The sequence below is a fragment of the Cenococcum geophilum genome, assembly GCF_001692895.1.
Source record: "Cenococcum geophilum 1.58 unplaced genomic scaffold K441scaffold_7, whole genome shotgun sequence".
Taxonomy (NCBI): Eukaryota; Fungi; Ascomycota; class Dothideomycetes; order Gloniales; family Gloniaceae; genus Cenococcum; species Cenococcum geophilum.
In genome coordinates, this window is record NW_027137565.1 from 2,172,263 (window position 1) to 2,187,198 (window position 14,936).

Here is a 14,936-nt window from a genome sequence, read left to right on the forward strand (position 1 = left end):
TCCGTCGTCACTCAGCGGCTCAACTCCGCCACAGAACACCCACCTCACTAAGAAGCTGTTGATTGCACGCCCGCCTACGACGCCCACCTCAAAGAACCGCCGTCTTTAATACCCCTAAAATCTCTTCAATACTTTTCAGCGACACCTAACTAGTTTCCTCGTTGTTCTGTTTGCGATACATCTCCTCTGCTCACACCATTCTCCGACTTCTCAACCACCCTCCGCTTCAACATAAGACCCTGAATTTCCAGCAGCGGACGGGTTTGAGTGTCGTCGCCAGCTTCCCCCGCCTATAATGTATAATCCCCCGGGTCATAATCAGCGAATATGAGCGCTGCTGCACCTCTCCCTCCACCTCCAGGACTTCCTCCGAGACCAACCATGAACGGCTACGGGCATGGCGGCCCTAGCATGGGCTCTGAAGGCTGGATAGCAAGTGAAGGGGTGGGTGATGATGGAAGGGGCCCAGCAGGTGCAATAGCACATATCAGCGATATATTCGTGGCTGCCCAGGGCAGAGTCGACCAAATGGAACATGCCTCGGTATGTTGAGCCTCGTTCCCCCATATATGTACCCCACTAACTCATTTTAGATTGGACACCTTGTAGAAGAAGCCCAAAAATCGCTTAAGTCGGCAAAATTTTTACTAGAGGGCCGCCGACCAGACCGTGCATATCTGGATTACTTAATTGCGTTTGAGATTATTGCCAATCGAATACCACGGCATAGAGATTATGTAGACCTTGAGGGAAATAGGGGCGAGAAGCACAGACAGAATAGGGAGTTAGTCAAGGTACTGAATGCCATCCTGAAGTTCTCGAGACACGAGTTAATATTTCAAACCATCTTTCTTGGTCCTACTAGCTGACACCACTCTAGGAGATCCGTTCCTTCGAGGACAGATTCTCTAAAGTTAGGGATATAATAATAAATGACAACAAGAGAAGCAATGCACAACCCGAGTATGCCCGTTCATCTCAACCATCATCAAGAGATGCTCAGCACAGGTCAATGACACCAACATACCAAAATCCGCGTTACTCTATGCCAGACGGACCTGTAAAGGGGATACGAGATAGTGAGCTCATGTTACCCCCGCGCGCATCTTTGGATAGCACGGGGGAGTTGTCAACCGGTCGCGTATCTCCATCAAGCTTATCTGGATCACCTAGATCGAGACCTTCTGTGCAACCCAAACCTAGACGTTTACATGGACGGGCTATAACACCAAATGGCATGCCCACCAATGAAGTACCTCCAGTTGACGTACTTGTGGAACGCTTCGCAAAGTTAAGACCTACACCTCCTATTGATACTGGTCCCCGCGGTTCGGCGGGAGATCTATCTGTGAAGATGCCATCTCCTACAGATTTTCACCTTTCAAGCAGACCGTTAGGGCCCCGGGACATGCCGCCCCCTCCACCCGGTCCGCCTCCACACCCGCCAAAACTACCCCTCAACACTCAAATTACAGCTTCTATGCCGAAAGAACCGAGTCCAACATACAGTCCAGCGCGAAATTTGTCAACTCCCGCCAGTATTCCTCCACCAAGGAGTACTGCTCGCAGCATAGTAGGAACTGGTGGTCGAAGCAATTCCATGGCAGCTTCGAGTGTCTCGTCTCATCCACCTAGCACTAATGGCGAGACAGACTCATATCTCACCAACTCTTCCAATACTTCCCAAACGACCGCTTCTAGCAGGCGGAAATCCATTCACATGCCCCTGGAGCTCCAGATTAGTGCTGAAAAGCTCTTCGACTACATTGCGATGTATAACATACTTCTAATTGACGTTCGGAATCGCGAGGAGTTTGACGAAGGGCATATTTATGTCGACTCCATTATTTGTGTTGAGCCTACTGCACTAGTGGATGGCTACTCAGCAGAGCAATTAACGGATCGGCTTGTGCTCTCCCCAGATGAGGAGCAGACCATGTTCGATCGTCGAGACCAATATGACTTGGTGGTGTACTACGATCAATCAACTACAAGTGTAAACTTTCGAAGCAAGCTAAATCGAAATGGGAGTGAAATCGCCCTACAGCGTCTCTTCGATACTCTTTACGAGTTCAACTCGGAGAAGCCACTACAGCGACCTCCGATTCTTTTGATGGGTGGTATTGACGCATGGACACGTATTCTAGGGTCGAGGTCTCTAAAAACTTCGACAACAGCTGCCGCTTATGCTGCTGGATATGCGAAGCCATCACGAGCCATCGGAAGAGTCCCGGTGGCCAGTAATGCTGCCAGACTCAATCTCCAAAGGAGACGTTTCCGCGATTATGCTCCTATGGATGCTGAAGAAGAACGGAAATGGTTGGAGGAAGCTCGACGGGAAAGGCCCATGCTTAAAGGGGAGAATGAAGATGTCTCACCAATATACCGAACCACTGAGGATTTCATACTTCGCTATCCAGATCCATCTGAGATAGAGCAGCAATCTATGATTTATCCACCGTCTCGGCCTCCGGTTCCAAACGCCTACGTCGCTCCAGCTATTCCATCTGCCCCATCACGGCCACCACCTTCTGTGCCACGGATGAGTTATGGTGGAGTTCACGAACGGCAAATCACTCCTCATGGACGAACCTTTCAACTTCCCGCATACGTCTCTCCTAATCACCACCCTCAAAATAGACTTCCTCGGACCGGCTTGATTAACTTTGGAGTCACTTGCTACATGAACTCCACGATCCAGTGTCTGAATGCCACTATACCACTAACCGGCATCTTCCTTAGCAATCAATACCTGAAAGAGATCCAACGGGATAACTGGAAGGGTTCCAAAGGTCTCATGTCAGAGAACTACGCCACTCTCATCCAGAATTTATGGAAGAACGATGTCACATCTGTCCGCCCCAGTTCGTTAAGAGTAAGTTCAATTCTCCCTTTAATACCAAGCACCATTGGTCCAACTTCAAATTCAGTCCCTCTTACTACATCACATCTGACCCCCAGCTACAGAGACTATGCGCTCGCTTCAACTCCGAATGGGGCATGGACCGGCAACAAGATGCTAAAGAGTTTCTTGAATTTCTCCTCGACCTCTTGCACGAAGACCTCAACACAACATGGGCTAAACCACCTCTTCGCGAGCTTACCGCGGCCGATGAACAAGCTCGTGAGCGCCTCCCTAGAGCTTACGCCGCAAAAGTTGAATGGGGCCGTTATACACACCGCGAAAAATCCGTCATCGGCAACCTCTTTGCGGGCCAACACGCCTCATGCCTACATTGCACGACGTGTGGGAATACTAGTACAACCTATGAAGCTTTTTGGAGCATCAGCGTTGAAATTCCCCGTGACCGGCCAGCAGATCTGAGGGACTGTCTCAGCTCTTACTGCTCCTCTGAACGGCTGTCCGGTGATGAGGTGTGGCGGTGCCCACGTTGCCGTGTGGAGCGCGAGGCCACTAAAAAAATCACCATTACACGTGCCCCTGAGTTCTTGGTCGTTCATTTCAAACGCTTCAGCGCCTCACATACTGAGAAGGCAAGGAAAGTCCGCACGCCAATCGAGTTCCCACTTCACGGGTTAGACTTGGGACCTTTCGTGCTCCCACCCACAACGCAGGAAGGTGAAGATTACATCACTACACATGCGAAAGATGGGCCTGTGCAATTGGAAGCACTCAAAGCTGACCCAGCGATGAATGGGCCTTACATCTATAATGCGTATGCGGTCATGAGACATATTGGAAGCACGTTGAGCAGCGGGCACTACATCGCGATGGTGAAAGATAAGTTTAGAGGGTGCTGGAGGCAATTCAATGATGAAAGGGCCACAGATTTTGACCCCGCAAATCTGGGAAGAAATGACAGGTTGCAAAACGAGCAAGCGTATATAGTATTTTACGAGCGTGAGAGGGCGAGTGGAGGAAGGTATTGAGAATTGTGGGTTGGAAATGTGGGTTTAGGCAGTGAGTTTCCGGGTTCTTATTGTTACGAAAGGCTTGTTTGTGTATAAGAGATAACGGCTGGGCATAATGGGCGTTTGCATGGATTTTTCATGTTAACAGACATCGGTGTGCTACCAGCGAGTTTTCTCCTTTTTGTTTAGCATGGCGGCTTTTATAGCTTTCTTTTATTTCAAAAATTTCTCATTGATTACCTTCGGCTTGGCTGGGTAGGAAAGAATGCACGGCTGCATTCTCGGCGTTCTGTAGCAGATTCAGGAAGACCTCCGGCCCCATGGTGGGGCGGACGAATTACTCGTATTTGTTTCTTCATGGTGGTATTGCGGCTATAGAAATGGCTTGCGTTTAGAAATATCCAATTTTTCAATCCTCGTATATTCCTGGCCATAATTGGTGAGGTACCAAATCGTTAACCAAGTAGGCTTAATACAGCTTGAAAAGCGACCCAAGGCGTTGCTATCCCAGCTGTCCTACACATATAAGCTTCTCGCTAGGCACCTCGGCACTCTTCATTGTGCTTGATAAGACATTGAGTTTGCATAAACAACCCCCAAGCAGTATTTCGACCTCTAATCATGTTTGCTGAGAAACAGAGCCGGCACATCATATCCCTTGGTACAATTCGTCCTACCGTTATCGATAAGAACTAGCCAATAGGATCAATAGGATCAAGGCTCTGTGATGAAAAATATGAGGTCGTAGAATCTGCTGATTTCCATATACAATTGCTATATACACCCGGTCCTTGGAGTTAAGTTGTTTAAGATAAGGTAACTAATATTTATCGTTTCTATAGAACGGAATTTTGCAAGCAGCGAATTTAGAGGAATATTTAGGGTGCTATGGTTGTTAAAATTCGTGATATATAAAGGCTCGAAGGAGGGCAAAGGCTACAGCTGCGGGGGTTCTTTGGCCTTCCGAGTCGGTAGAATTGAATGTTGAGTTGGTAGAACAAAGCCTATATCATTAGAAGTACGATTGGAAGGCATGGTTAATTGATGTATAATATCTGAATCTATGTAGGCAATATTCCGTACGCATACTTTTAATTCTGGGTGTTCAGAGTTGCGGAGGATAGGCCGGATAGGCCTCTCGGATAATAGACCTATTAGCTGATAGTATCCGGAGACTATCCGGATAGTCTCCGGATAGTCTTGGCAAAATCACCTTAATATACTTATACTTGCGATGCAACCCCCAATATTAAATAAATAATTTTTCTATTAATATAGATTTATAGAGCTTGCAAAGCGCTTTAAAATAGTACCACTTTTATCTAAATATCCTAAGGATAAGTAATATTATATAGATATAAAGCTTATAAGAGCTCTGCGGGATAAGGCTTACGGGGAGCCGCGTACGGAGCTCTGTACGAAGCTCTGCACAAAGCTTTTATATAGAGCCTCCGTAGTAGAGCCGTCGTACGCAAAACCATCGTACGCAGAGCCATCATGCAGAGCCTCCGTATACAGAGCTTCGTGCAGAGCTTCGTGTAAAGCCTCCGCAGAGCTTCGTGTAGAGCTTCGTGTAGAGCTTTATATAGAGCTTCATATAAAGCCTTAGCAAATACCTTTAGCTTTCCTACTAATTAGATATCTTCTTTCTACCTTTTTATTTATACTTCTCTTTATATAAAATACTATAAAATAAAATAAAAATAGGAAAAAAGAGAGGAGACCCAGCAGTTTAAATTTAGTAACTTTTTTCTACTTCTTATTATCCTCCAGTTTTACAATCCGATCCTTACCCTTTAGTGCCCCCGCTGCCACTACTATAGGCTAAGAATTTATATTGTATAACGAACATTAAGCTCCATAATCCCGCTACTTATAATTTCTACAGCACCTACTATAGAACCCTAGGAGACTTTGACATTTAGCGAAGGGGCGAGGGCCTACTGGACGACGTAGAGTTGCCGTATAAGCCTCGCAAGGCTAGTATTAATTAGCTCTCTGCCTTGTATAAGTAATATAGGTTACTTATAGTTATATTTAGAGACCTATAGCTCTAAATTAGAATTGTATTTATATATAAGGGCCTCCCTATCCGCACCTACCTCTTTAATATACCCCCCACCTAAGCCTCCATATTAATCGCCGGTAAAGCTTCTACCCTCTCCTACTTATCCTAAGAGTAGTTAGTTATATAGGTATATTATATAGAGAGGAGAGTTTACTTATAGTATAACAATATTACCAGAGAATCTATTATATAGTAGGACGGGAAGTATACTAGATAATTATATTTCCTAATTCTCAATAAAGGACAACGTCGGTGGGATTTAAACTTATAATCTATTAAGTTTAAAGTTAGCATATATTTACCTACGCCACCTACACGCCTTTAGTAGTTACTTTTTACCTAAAATTATTTTATTTATATGCCCCCCTTCCCCCCTTTAGTGTTATATAATATACCCCTTATATACTTTCCCTTATATAACTATAAGGGAATACTTAAAATCTTATAAGCTGCCCAGTCCTTTATATACTCTGATGCCTTAAGTATTTATAAAGTAGTTTTTATATAATCCTATAGAATACGGCGTTAAGAACCTAAAAATACTCTCTCTAGCTTATCGCTTATTCTAGGTATTAAGAGAACTTTAATTATAAGCTGTAAGAGTTATGGAAATCTTATATACTAAAGAGGCTAATTCTACTATTAAATAGCTATTGTACGGCTATTAAGCGGAATTGGATTCTTGTTAATATAGTTATTGAACTTATCTAGACTCTATAGATAAGTATGTTTTAAATAATACTAAAGACGAGCCTTATAGAAGGCAGAGAGATTTTCTTTAGACTCTAAAGGCGACTTTTAAGCTTTCTTAGTTGTATACAATATAGTTAAACCTGAAAGTATTGCTTTCTTATGGAATTTTTCCTAGAGCTTTTGTACGCTAAAGAGCTTCTTTTCTCCTTTAGTGGTAATATAATTATTCTAATCTTTTAAGAAAGCCGTACAACACTTTAGGTTAAGAACTCGTGCCGCTAGATAGTAGGGAGAATTATCTAGCTTCTTAACGTACTTTATAAGCTTTTCCTTAGTATGTTAGAGTTAAGAAGTTATAAACTTATCCTTAGCCTTAGTAGCTGTTACCTATAGGAAATAATTAGCTAAAGAAATGTTAAGAGTATTATATAATTTACTAATACGGTCTATATTATATCCTTAAGGATATTAACTAATTCTAGAACCCTCTTTAGTATTGTATAATCTCCTTAAAGAAATAGAGTTGCTTTATAGAAAGACTAAAGGAAATTATAAATTGTATAAAGATATATCTATTTGCTTGTTAAGAGGATATTATCTTTTAAGTTATCCTTATAGTGCTTTATATAGAGTTAAAGCCTAGCCTTTACTTTATCCTTTAGAGCTATATATAGTATAAGAAACCAGCTATTCTATCTTATATAATTATCTAAAGGAACCATTTTACTAGTATGTTTAATAAACTATATTATACGGTTAGCTAAGCTGCGGATATAAATAATATAGTTATAAAGCTTTTTTATTGGCCCTATAATATTTTAAATATTTTAACCTCTTTTACGCTTTTTGTCTAATACTAGCTTTAATTCTTTATCCTTTTTTTTCTTTCTTTTAACTAGCGGTAGTGCTTATTATATAACTTCTTCTTTTTTTTCCTTTTTTTTTTATTCTGTTCCTTATTTTTTTTTTATATAAGTTTATAAGCTTCTTATCCTTTTTTAAATTAAATAAAAAGGCCTAAACAATGAGATTAATAACGTGCCCCTAATAGTAAATTCTTTAATATATTGCGATCTAGTTAATTTTATACTTAAGGCTAAGCTATTAGCTAATCGTATAATAGAGAATATTATTTAATTTAGTATTATCGCCAATAAGAGCTTTAATCTTTGTTTTAATGCCGTACTTAATAAGAACTGGATAAAGCGCCTTTTATTAATCTATACTACTCTAACTAGATACTATATAAAGGGTAATTAAGGGGTTCCGGTATTTATTCTAGATATTAATAAAGCTAGTATAGATTCTAAGAAGAAGGGAATAACTTAGAGAGGTCTAGATATCTACAGTAAGATAAATATTTATTTTTATAGATTAAAGTACTTTTTATATAATATCTTAACTCTTAGTAAAGTATTTAAGAATCTAGGCTATAATTATTAAGTAGTGTATAGGGATAATTAAGGGTGCTTTTTAATTTAATGCTTTTATAAAAGTATAAAACTCTAGCTATTCCACATATAAGAAGGGAAGCTGTTGTATAATAATTAGATCTAGAAGTACTTGCTTTATAGTATTTTAATATACTATACGCTTTAGAACCTTACCCTTAAGACCTTAAACTTCTCCTCTTACTAAAAGCTTTTAATATAGTTCTAAAAGAGATCTCTTCCCCTAATCTTTTACTATCGTACACTCTTAATTTTTTACTAGATTCCATTTAATATTATATTTTTTAAAATGGCCTTATAATTTAACGGTTAAGGAATAGTATCCTTTTAGGTCTTAAGGAGGACAGTATTTATAAAAGTAGCGTTTCTTTATATAAGCCTTTTCTTCCTTTATTGCCGTATAAGTATATTTATAAATTAAGGAGACTTATCTTAAGATCTATGTTATATAAGTAGTTAGGATTAAACTAGTATTAGCTTTAGTCTTAACGCCGCTTAAAAGGGTAGAAAGTGTGTTAACTTTAAAGGAATTATTATCGTTGAGGTTTTTAGGGTAAATTTTACTAGTACTAGCTATATTTATAGCGTCGTATAATAGGGGGTAAAGGTTTAGTTTTATAGTTAAAAATTTTGCGGATATCTAGATATTATCCGGATATTATCCGATATCCGGGCTATCCTTGGATAGGATTATTATCCGCCCGACCGGATAGGATAATTTATCCTCCGCAAGCCTGACCCTGGGTGTTTTGGTGTTCTGCGCACGGTCCAATTATCGTAGGACGCTACTAATGGATAAATTCACTTCTGTCTCCGGGTCTAGTTAACAAGGCTGAGGTCTTCAGCAGAAAAGGTAGAGTAGACGAAATCGCAACCTTTACAATGATTTTTAAATAAAATTTCTTATTTCCATCACTGTGCCACGCCCACACCCTTAACCTGCATCCCATTTACATGTATAGAGACGCTGCAAGTTCTTCAACACACTGTCGCTGAGTTCATCCCTCAGTGTCTCTAGTCAAAGCGCCCGTATCTTACTTACATCCTAAGATTCCTAACACTATCCATTCTGCTTACTCCCCCATGTCTCCTGACTCGAAAGAATCATTTTCCAAAATCGATCGAAAGACTGTCAGAGTCTACGTAGGCAAGTCTACGTAGGCAAGTCAACGGGAGTTCGAATTAAGTTGTAACCAAGACGGCGGTTCCGACCAGCTCTGGAGCTGACGCACTAGGGTTACGAAGCTGGCGTTGCTGGGAGATTTCAGCTCTGCACGAGCCAATGCCCCTCCACCAACTTAACTCGCTCTGCTCTGACGAATACGAGGGATGCGACAGAGCGTCGTAAGGCATCAACGGGTGTCATAAGCTAACAAGGCGTTGATGACCACATAGTCTGATTGATAAAGGCAGCAACAACCTGCATCGAGATATATTGTTCACTAACAGTCTCTCCACTAATAGATCCTATATTCGAGACTTCATACTTAGGATATCTACTATAAAATTGCATATCAGTACCATTCCGCAGCCATGTCTACGATCCCCAAAGCCAAAAGCTCTTCCATAAACGCGCTTACTGTCGTCCCCAACAACTGGGACTCGCACCCTCGTGTCGAGAAATCAGTCATTTCCAATTGCCACTTTGAGTCTCTTACCGACTCCACCCAGATCAGCCACTCCAGGCTCTCCAACACCACACTTGTAACCTCATCCGCTCCGGATCCTGCTCCCGCCTCTGGTGCCAAGCAGGGCAAGTCGTCCATCGACCGCAGCAGCCTCTCCGAGTCGCACATCACGGACTCCCACATCGACAGATCAGTCGTGAAGAACGCCACGGTAGCCCGCGCGCGTCTGGACAGGAGCAATTTAGAGGGCTCGGAGAGCGTGGTGGAGAGCAGTCGGCTGGACCGCTCTAGAGTTTCCAACTGCTCCTTTTCAGGCACTAGCGCGGCCGAGCGCAGCACTGTTTCAGACAGCATTGTACGAGACAAGAGCTACCTAGGTCGGTCTCAGGTGAATGAGTGCACAATCGCGAAGAAGACGCGGGCGGAACGCTCCATCTTAAAGGATTGTAAAGTCGAAGCTAGTTGGATGGAGAGAAGTAGGTTGGACGGCTGTGAGGTGATTAACTGCCGGCTTGAGAGGACGGTGTTCGAACGAATGCGGCTGATGAATGGGAAATGGGAGCGTGGGAATCTGGTGGGGAGGATGGGGGATGGGGAAGTAGTGGCTGAGAAATTGGAGGATTGGGAGAAGAGAGAGAGGGATAGGGAAGAGATGGAGAGGCTACAAGAGCCATTGATGCCTTTGCAACCTGGGCCGGTCCTGAGGGACGAAAAGACAGTAGTAAGGGAACCTTACCTTTTTTTCGCGCTCAAATGGTGCGAGAAGAGAATATGTCGATGCTAATAAGAAACTAGGAGCCTGATGCACCTGAATCTCTGCGCATTAACATCGCGCATACATCGGAAATCTCACCAGCTGCTGATATGAAGGAGCATATCGTCACAAGTCCTGTATCCGAAGCGGGTACCTCTAATTCTGGCGTTGGTTGGTCGACCGGCTTGCCAGACTCGGATTCTCAGTCTGCGCTTGACGCATACGACGGCCCTAGAACTGATACTCCTCCTCCGCCGTACACAGGCTAATTTTTGAGGAGTTGGCTTTCTTGGCTGGCATTAGAGATTAAGACTGAATCAAACCGTATATTTTTATGGCCAGCTACATTTATTTTCCCTTATGGACGAAGGGACTGAGTTTACTCTGATGGCTAGAATCGATAGTAATGTATTAAAGATTCTTTGGACAAATCATATACTTTCTCGGTGTATACAATTATAGGAGAAAAGAAATCTAACCTCGCGCTATAAGTCTCCAATGCAGCTCTTTCAAGCGCTGAAAGTTCAAGTTCCGTTTCATAAATGCCCGCCCACAAGCCAGCCATGCAGAAATAACGACCTTGATCAATGCCTATTTCATATCCTTGGCCATGAGACCGTCCAAGCCACCCTCATACTCATCTAAGTTATACTCTCCAGGATATCTTTCTATCACACTTCTGAGTTCCTCCATATGCGCCTTTTGTTCTTCCGTGAGCTTTTCCCACACATCAGTGAATGCATTCTTCAGTGCTGGCTTCTTCTCCTTCTCGGCCTTGTCGAATGCTACCAGTATATCCCTTCGAGCCTTACCCCTCAGCTCTTTTTCTTTGTTCTCATCCCAGAGCCCACGTCCCTCCAACCACTTGCGCAACCGAGTAAGAGGATTGTCACGTCGCTTCCAATCCTCGACTTCTACCCTTTGCCGATACGCATAGCTATCATCAGATGTACTGTGATGGCCTACACGGTATGCCATAGCTTCGATGAGGATAGGTTTCCCGCCATCCTCAAGAGCCATGCGGCGCGCCTCTTTTACGGCTTTCCTAACAGCGAAAATATCATTCCCATCCACGCGAATCGTCGGGATGCCATAACCTGCGCCGCGGCTCGCGATGCCGTCTCCACGATATTGGTCTGCTGTAGGGGTGGAAATAGCGAAGCCATTGTTCCGGCATAAGAATATAACTGGGCATGCACGCGTCGCAGCAATGTTAAGGGCACCGTGGAAATCTCCTTCGCTAGCAGCACCTTCACCAAAGTAGCAACAAGTTATACGAGGTGGTAGGTCAGGACGCTGCAGGTTCTGAAGTTTGAGTGCATATGCAGCGCCGGCTGAGTGAGGGATTTGAGTTGCGAGGGTGGAGGATATGGTATGCTTTAGCAAAAAATCGTCAGTAGTCGCTCAAATCTTAGAGCGTACATAAGGTGTAAAATGGATGCTCACGATGTTCAATGACCGGCTCCCATAATGAACGGGCATATTGCGTCCCTTCCCCGAATCCTTACAATTAGCGAAGAGCTGGCTCATGAACTGGTCGAGTGTGAAACCGCGTTGCAGAAAAACACCAGTCTCGCGATACTGGGCAAATACTACGTCGGATGGATCGAGAGCACTAGCGGAGCCAACGGTTATTCCTTCTTCTCCAGCTGAGACCTATTGATATGTGAGTTGTATAGAATAATTGAGGTGAGGCTATGAACGCCTATACCATGTAAAAACTCAGTCGTCCCTGTCTCTGAGCTTCGAACATGATCAAGTCCATGATGCTCACTAACCACCGTCAGCTTCTTTTAGCCTCAGACACGGCTCTTAAAAAGCATGATAACTCACACATCACCATGTTTGAGTATAACTTCAGAGCTTCCTCATCGGTTGTGTCCACCCCGCTTTCTACATCTATCACAGCCCCATATTGGTCCATCACTCGGTAGGTTGGAATAGCCTCCGTGGCCGACGGGCGCGTAAATTCAAGAATATTGGTGAATTTACTGTTTAACGCACCGGGAAAGAGCACCCTAGCAATCTTGTTAGTCAGAGTCGCTACAAGCGCAGCTCCTTCAGCCTACCGTTCGGAAGCCGGGGACGCAGCTATAGAGCTCCATCGCTGCCAGGACCGTGTTAATGAAGGCGATTGAGGCGTGTTAATGCAAGTCGGAGGGTAGAGATTCCTCCGGATTAGTATTCTTCGGGTTCCATAGCGTAGAGACATGGTGTAGCTAGTTGCATGTTGGAAGTGAGGCAGGCGTGGAGTATAAAGTTTGGGGAAAGCATCAATGGAAGAGCTCGGTTCCCGGTTGGCATCGGCCCATCGAGGCGCTTTGGACCTTGATGTCAGCCGTTCCTTGCTCGCTGCCAAGCATTACCAACTACCTCTCGAACAGCTTCAATATGAGTGGCGCCACAGCGAAACTTCTTGCGAGACGTCAATTCTTTCGGAGCGCATGGCCAACCGCGAGGAGAGAACCATACCGGTGCTTCTCTTCCTCAATACAGAATGCCCAACAGCAGAACACCTCGCCTCCACCCGGTCAAGATGCGCCGAAAACAACACACTTTGGATTCGAGACAATAGCGGAGGCCTTGAAGGAGCAGAAGGGTAGCTTATAAGTCCATCTCTGCTTATACAGTGACTAATAATACCTCAGTCGGCGCCGTCTTCTCCTCAGTCGCTTCTTCCTACGATACTATGAATGATCTCATGTCGCTAGGAATCCATCGCCTTTGGAAAGATCACTTCGTCCGCAACCTCAACCCTGGCTCCAATCCCCTCACATTCCCTTCGCCTATGGCCCAAGGTTGGAATATTCTTGATATTGCTGGTGGCACTGGCGACATCGCCTTCCGCATGCTTGATCATGCCTCAAATATCAACAATGACGTCCACACCCGCGTCACTGTTGCCGATATCAACCCCGATATGCTAGCAGAGGGTCGAAAAAGGGCTTTAGAAACACCATATGCCCGCTCACCACGCCTAACATTCATGGAAGCCAACGCAGAGGATCTCACGACAGTCCCTGATAACACCGTCGATCTCTACACCGTCGCATTCGGCATTCGAAACTTCACCAATAAAGACGCCGCTTTACGCGAGGCATTCCGCGTCCTAAAACCGGGTGGTGTGTTTGCGTGCCTCGAGTTCAGCAAAGTTAATAATTCACTATTTGACGCATTGTACAAGCACTGGAGCTTCGGAGCTATTCCGTTAATCGGACAATTGGTAGCTGGCGATAGGGATAGTTACCAGTACTTAGTCGAGAGTATCGAGAGATTTCCCAGCCAGACTGAATTCAGAGACATGATAAAGGACGCTGGATTCCTGGTGCCGGGTAAGGGATGGGAGGACTTGACGGGAGGAATTGCGGCCATCCATAAAGGTGTAAAACCTATTGAGAAGCGAAATTAGATTCGTAAAACCAGATGGATGCATGATTGCATGGATGGTGCTCCTTTGGAGGTTGCTACTATCTTGGAGGTCTTGCGTAGCGAACACCATGAACTTGTTCAAGGTGACTGTAAAGATATATATTCGCAAAGTAGATGACTTTCTATTGCTCAAAGTTAGTGGCATCAATGCTCCATTTTCAACCTGTTATATATCATTCGTGGGCCAAGACGACTTGAAATTCGAGTATTCGAACACAGCAGACCAGTTGCGAGGGTGACTTGAATGTCCTTTACACCATTCGATATGATTCGACTGGGTCAGATGAAGTCCTTTTTCGGCTGCCTGAGCCTGAAAGCGCTCTTCGCCAGGGCAATCCGATGCCATATTTTCTGAGGCTCCCAACTGTCTAGTTGACGCCCTCGCGGCGTCATAGCACTTTTCAGCACTTTTGCCCGTGGCACAGAATGTTACTTTGCAAAGGCAACAATAGCGACCTGTAACACAGTCCGTGTATTTTGCAGGTGGCTCGCGTATTTTTAAAACATACTAGCAGGGGGCGTCCGTCCCGTATGTGTACCCCCTTATATTGGCGAGGCAACCCCCTTGTAGAATGCTTATGAAACCTTTAAAAAAGGAGGTTATTCATCTCGGACATTCTTTTAATCGAATACTGGTCTTTCGTTTAGCTAGTTCCCGCGCTATAAGGCGGCCCCCGCGGCCTACCGAACGAAACGCCGAAGCCCCGATAGCTGCTTTAACCCCTAAACGCGTATTAGCAACACTGGACCCGCCAGCAGCTCTACTAAAAGAACGTATAAGAAAACTAAGCGCGAAGGTACTAGAGGCCTAGCAGTCGCAAAGGACATAAACTACTCTACTACAATTAGCGTAGAATAAATAGTAAATAACTATACTATAAACTACACTATAAGCTATATAGAATAAATTACCTCTATTCCCTATAGTAATCTTACCTAAATATAAAGGAAGAGGTATTAATCTTAATAAAGTTAGTTAATTTATTAAAAGCCTTAAAGAAACTATAGTAGGGAGTAGGTAAGCCGAGCATAAGTTATAG

The 14,936-nt window shown here is 43.9% G+C and overlaps 4 protein-coding genes across 4 annotated transcripts; 3 read left to right on the plus strand and 1 right to left on the minus strand.

Annotated features, from left to right (window-relative positions):
• The first annotated feature begins 32 nt into the window (after positions 1 to 32).
• K441DRAFT_604225 (ubiquitin carboxyl-terminal hydrolase 2) lies at positions 33 to 4,293 on the plus strand. The gene is made up of 4 exons (XM_067645333.1): positions 33 to 543; positions 594 to 794; positions 881 to 2,875; positions 2,968 to 4,293. The coding sequence occupies exons 1-4, from the start codon at positions 328 to 330 to the stop codon at positions 3,889 to 3,891; spliced, it is 3,336 nt and encodes a 1,111-aa protein (XP_067507839.1). The 5' UTR covers positions 33 to 327; the 3' UTR covers positions 3,892 to 4,293.
• Positions 4,294 to 9,618: 5,325 nt separating this feature from the next.
• K441DRAFT_693639 (uncharacterized protein) lies at positions 9,619 to 10,736 on the plus strand (the record flags this gene model as incomplete). The annotated part of the gene is made up of 2 exons (XM_067652663.1): positions 9,619 to 10,434; positions 10,509 to 10,736. The coding sequence occupies 2 exons, from the start codon at positions 9,619 to 9,621 to the stop codon at positions 10,734 to 10,736; spliced, it is 1,044 nt and encodes a 347-aa protein (XP_067507840.1).
• Positions 10,737 to 11,058: 322 nt separating this feature from the next.
• Positions 11,059 to 12,679, minus strand: K441DRAFT_674450 (2-oxoisovalerate dehydrogenase subunit alpha mitochondrial precursor; the record flags this gene model as incomplete). Its single annotated transcript, XM_067650757.1, has 5 exons — positions 11,059 to 11,844; positions 11,890 to 12,123; positions 12,179 to 12,240; positions 12,301 to 12,485; positions 12,537 to 12,679. 5 exons carry the CDS (start codon positions 12,677 to 12,679, stop codon positions 11,059 to 11,061), a joined length of 1,410 nt encoding a protein of 469 aa, XP_067507841.1.
• A 179-nt stretch (positions 12,680 to 12,858) lies between these two features.
• Positions 12,859 to 14,118, plus strand: K441DRAFT_703401 (uncharacterized protein; the record flags this gene model as incomplete). The annotated part of the gene is made up of 2 exons (XM_067653471.1): positions 12,859 to 13,066; positions 13,116 to 14,118. 2 exons carry the CDS (start codon positions 12,859 to 12,861, stop codon positions 13,874 to 13,876), a joined length of 969 nt encoding a protein of 322 aa, XP_067507842.1. The 3' UTR covers positions 13,877 to 14,118.
• Between the last annotated feature and the right edge of the window lie 818 nt (positions 14,119 to 14,936).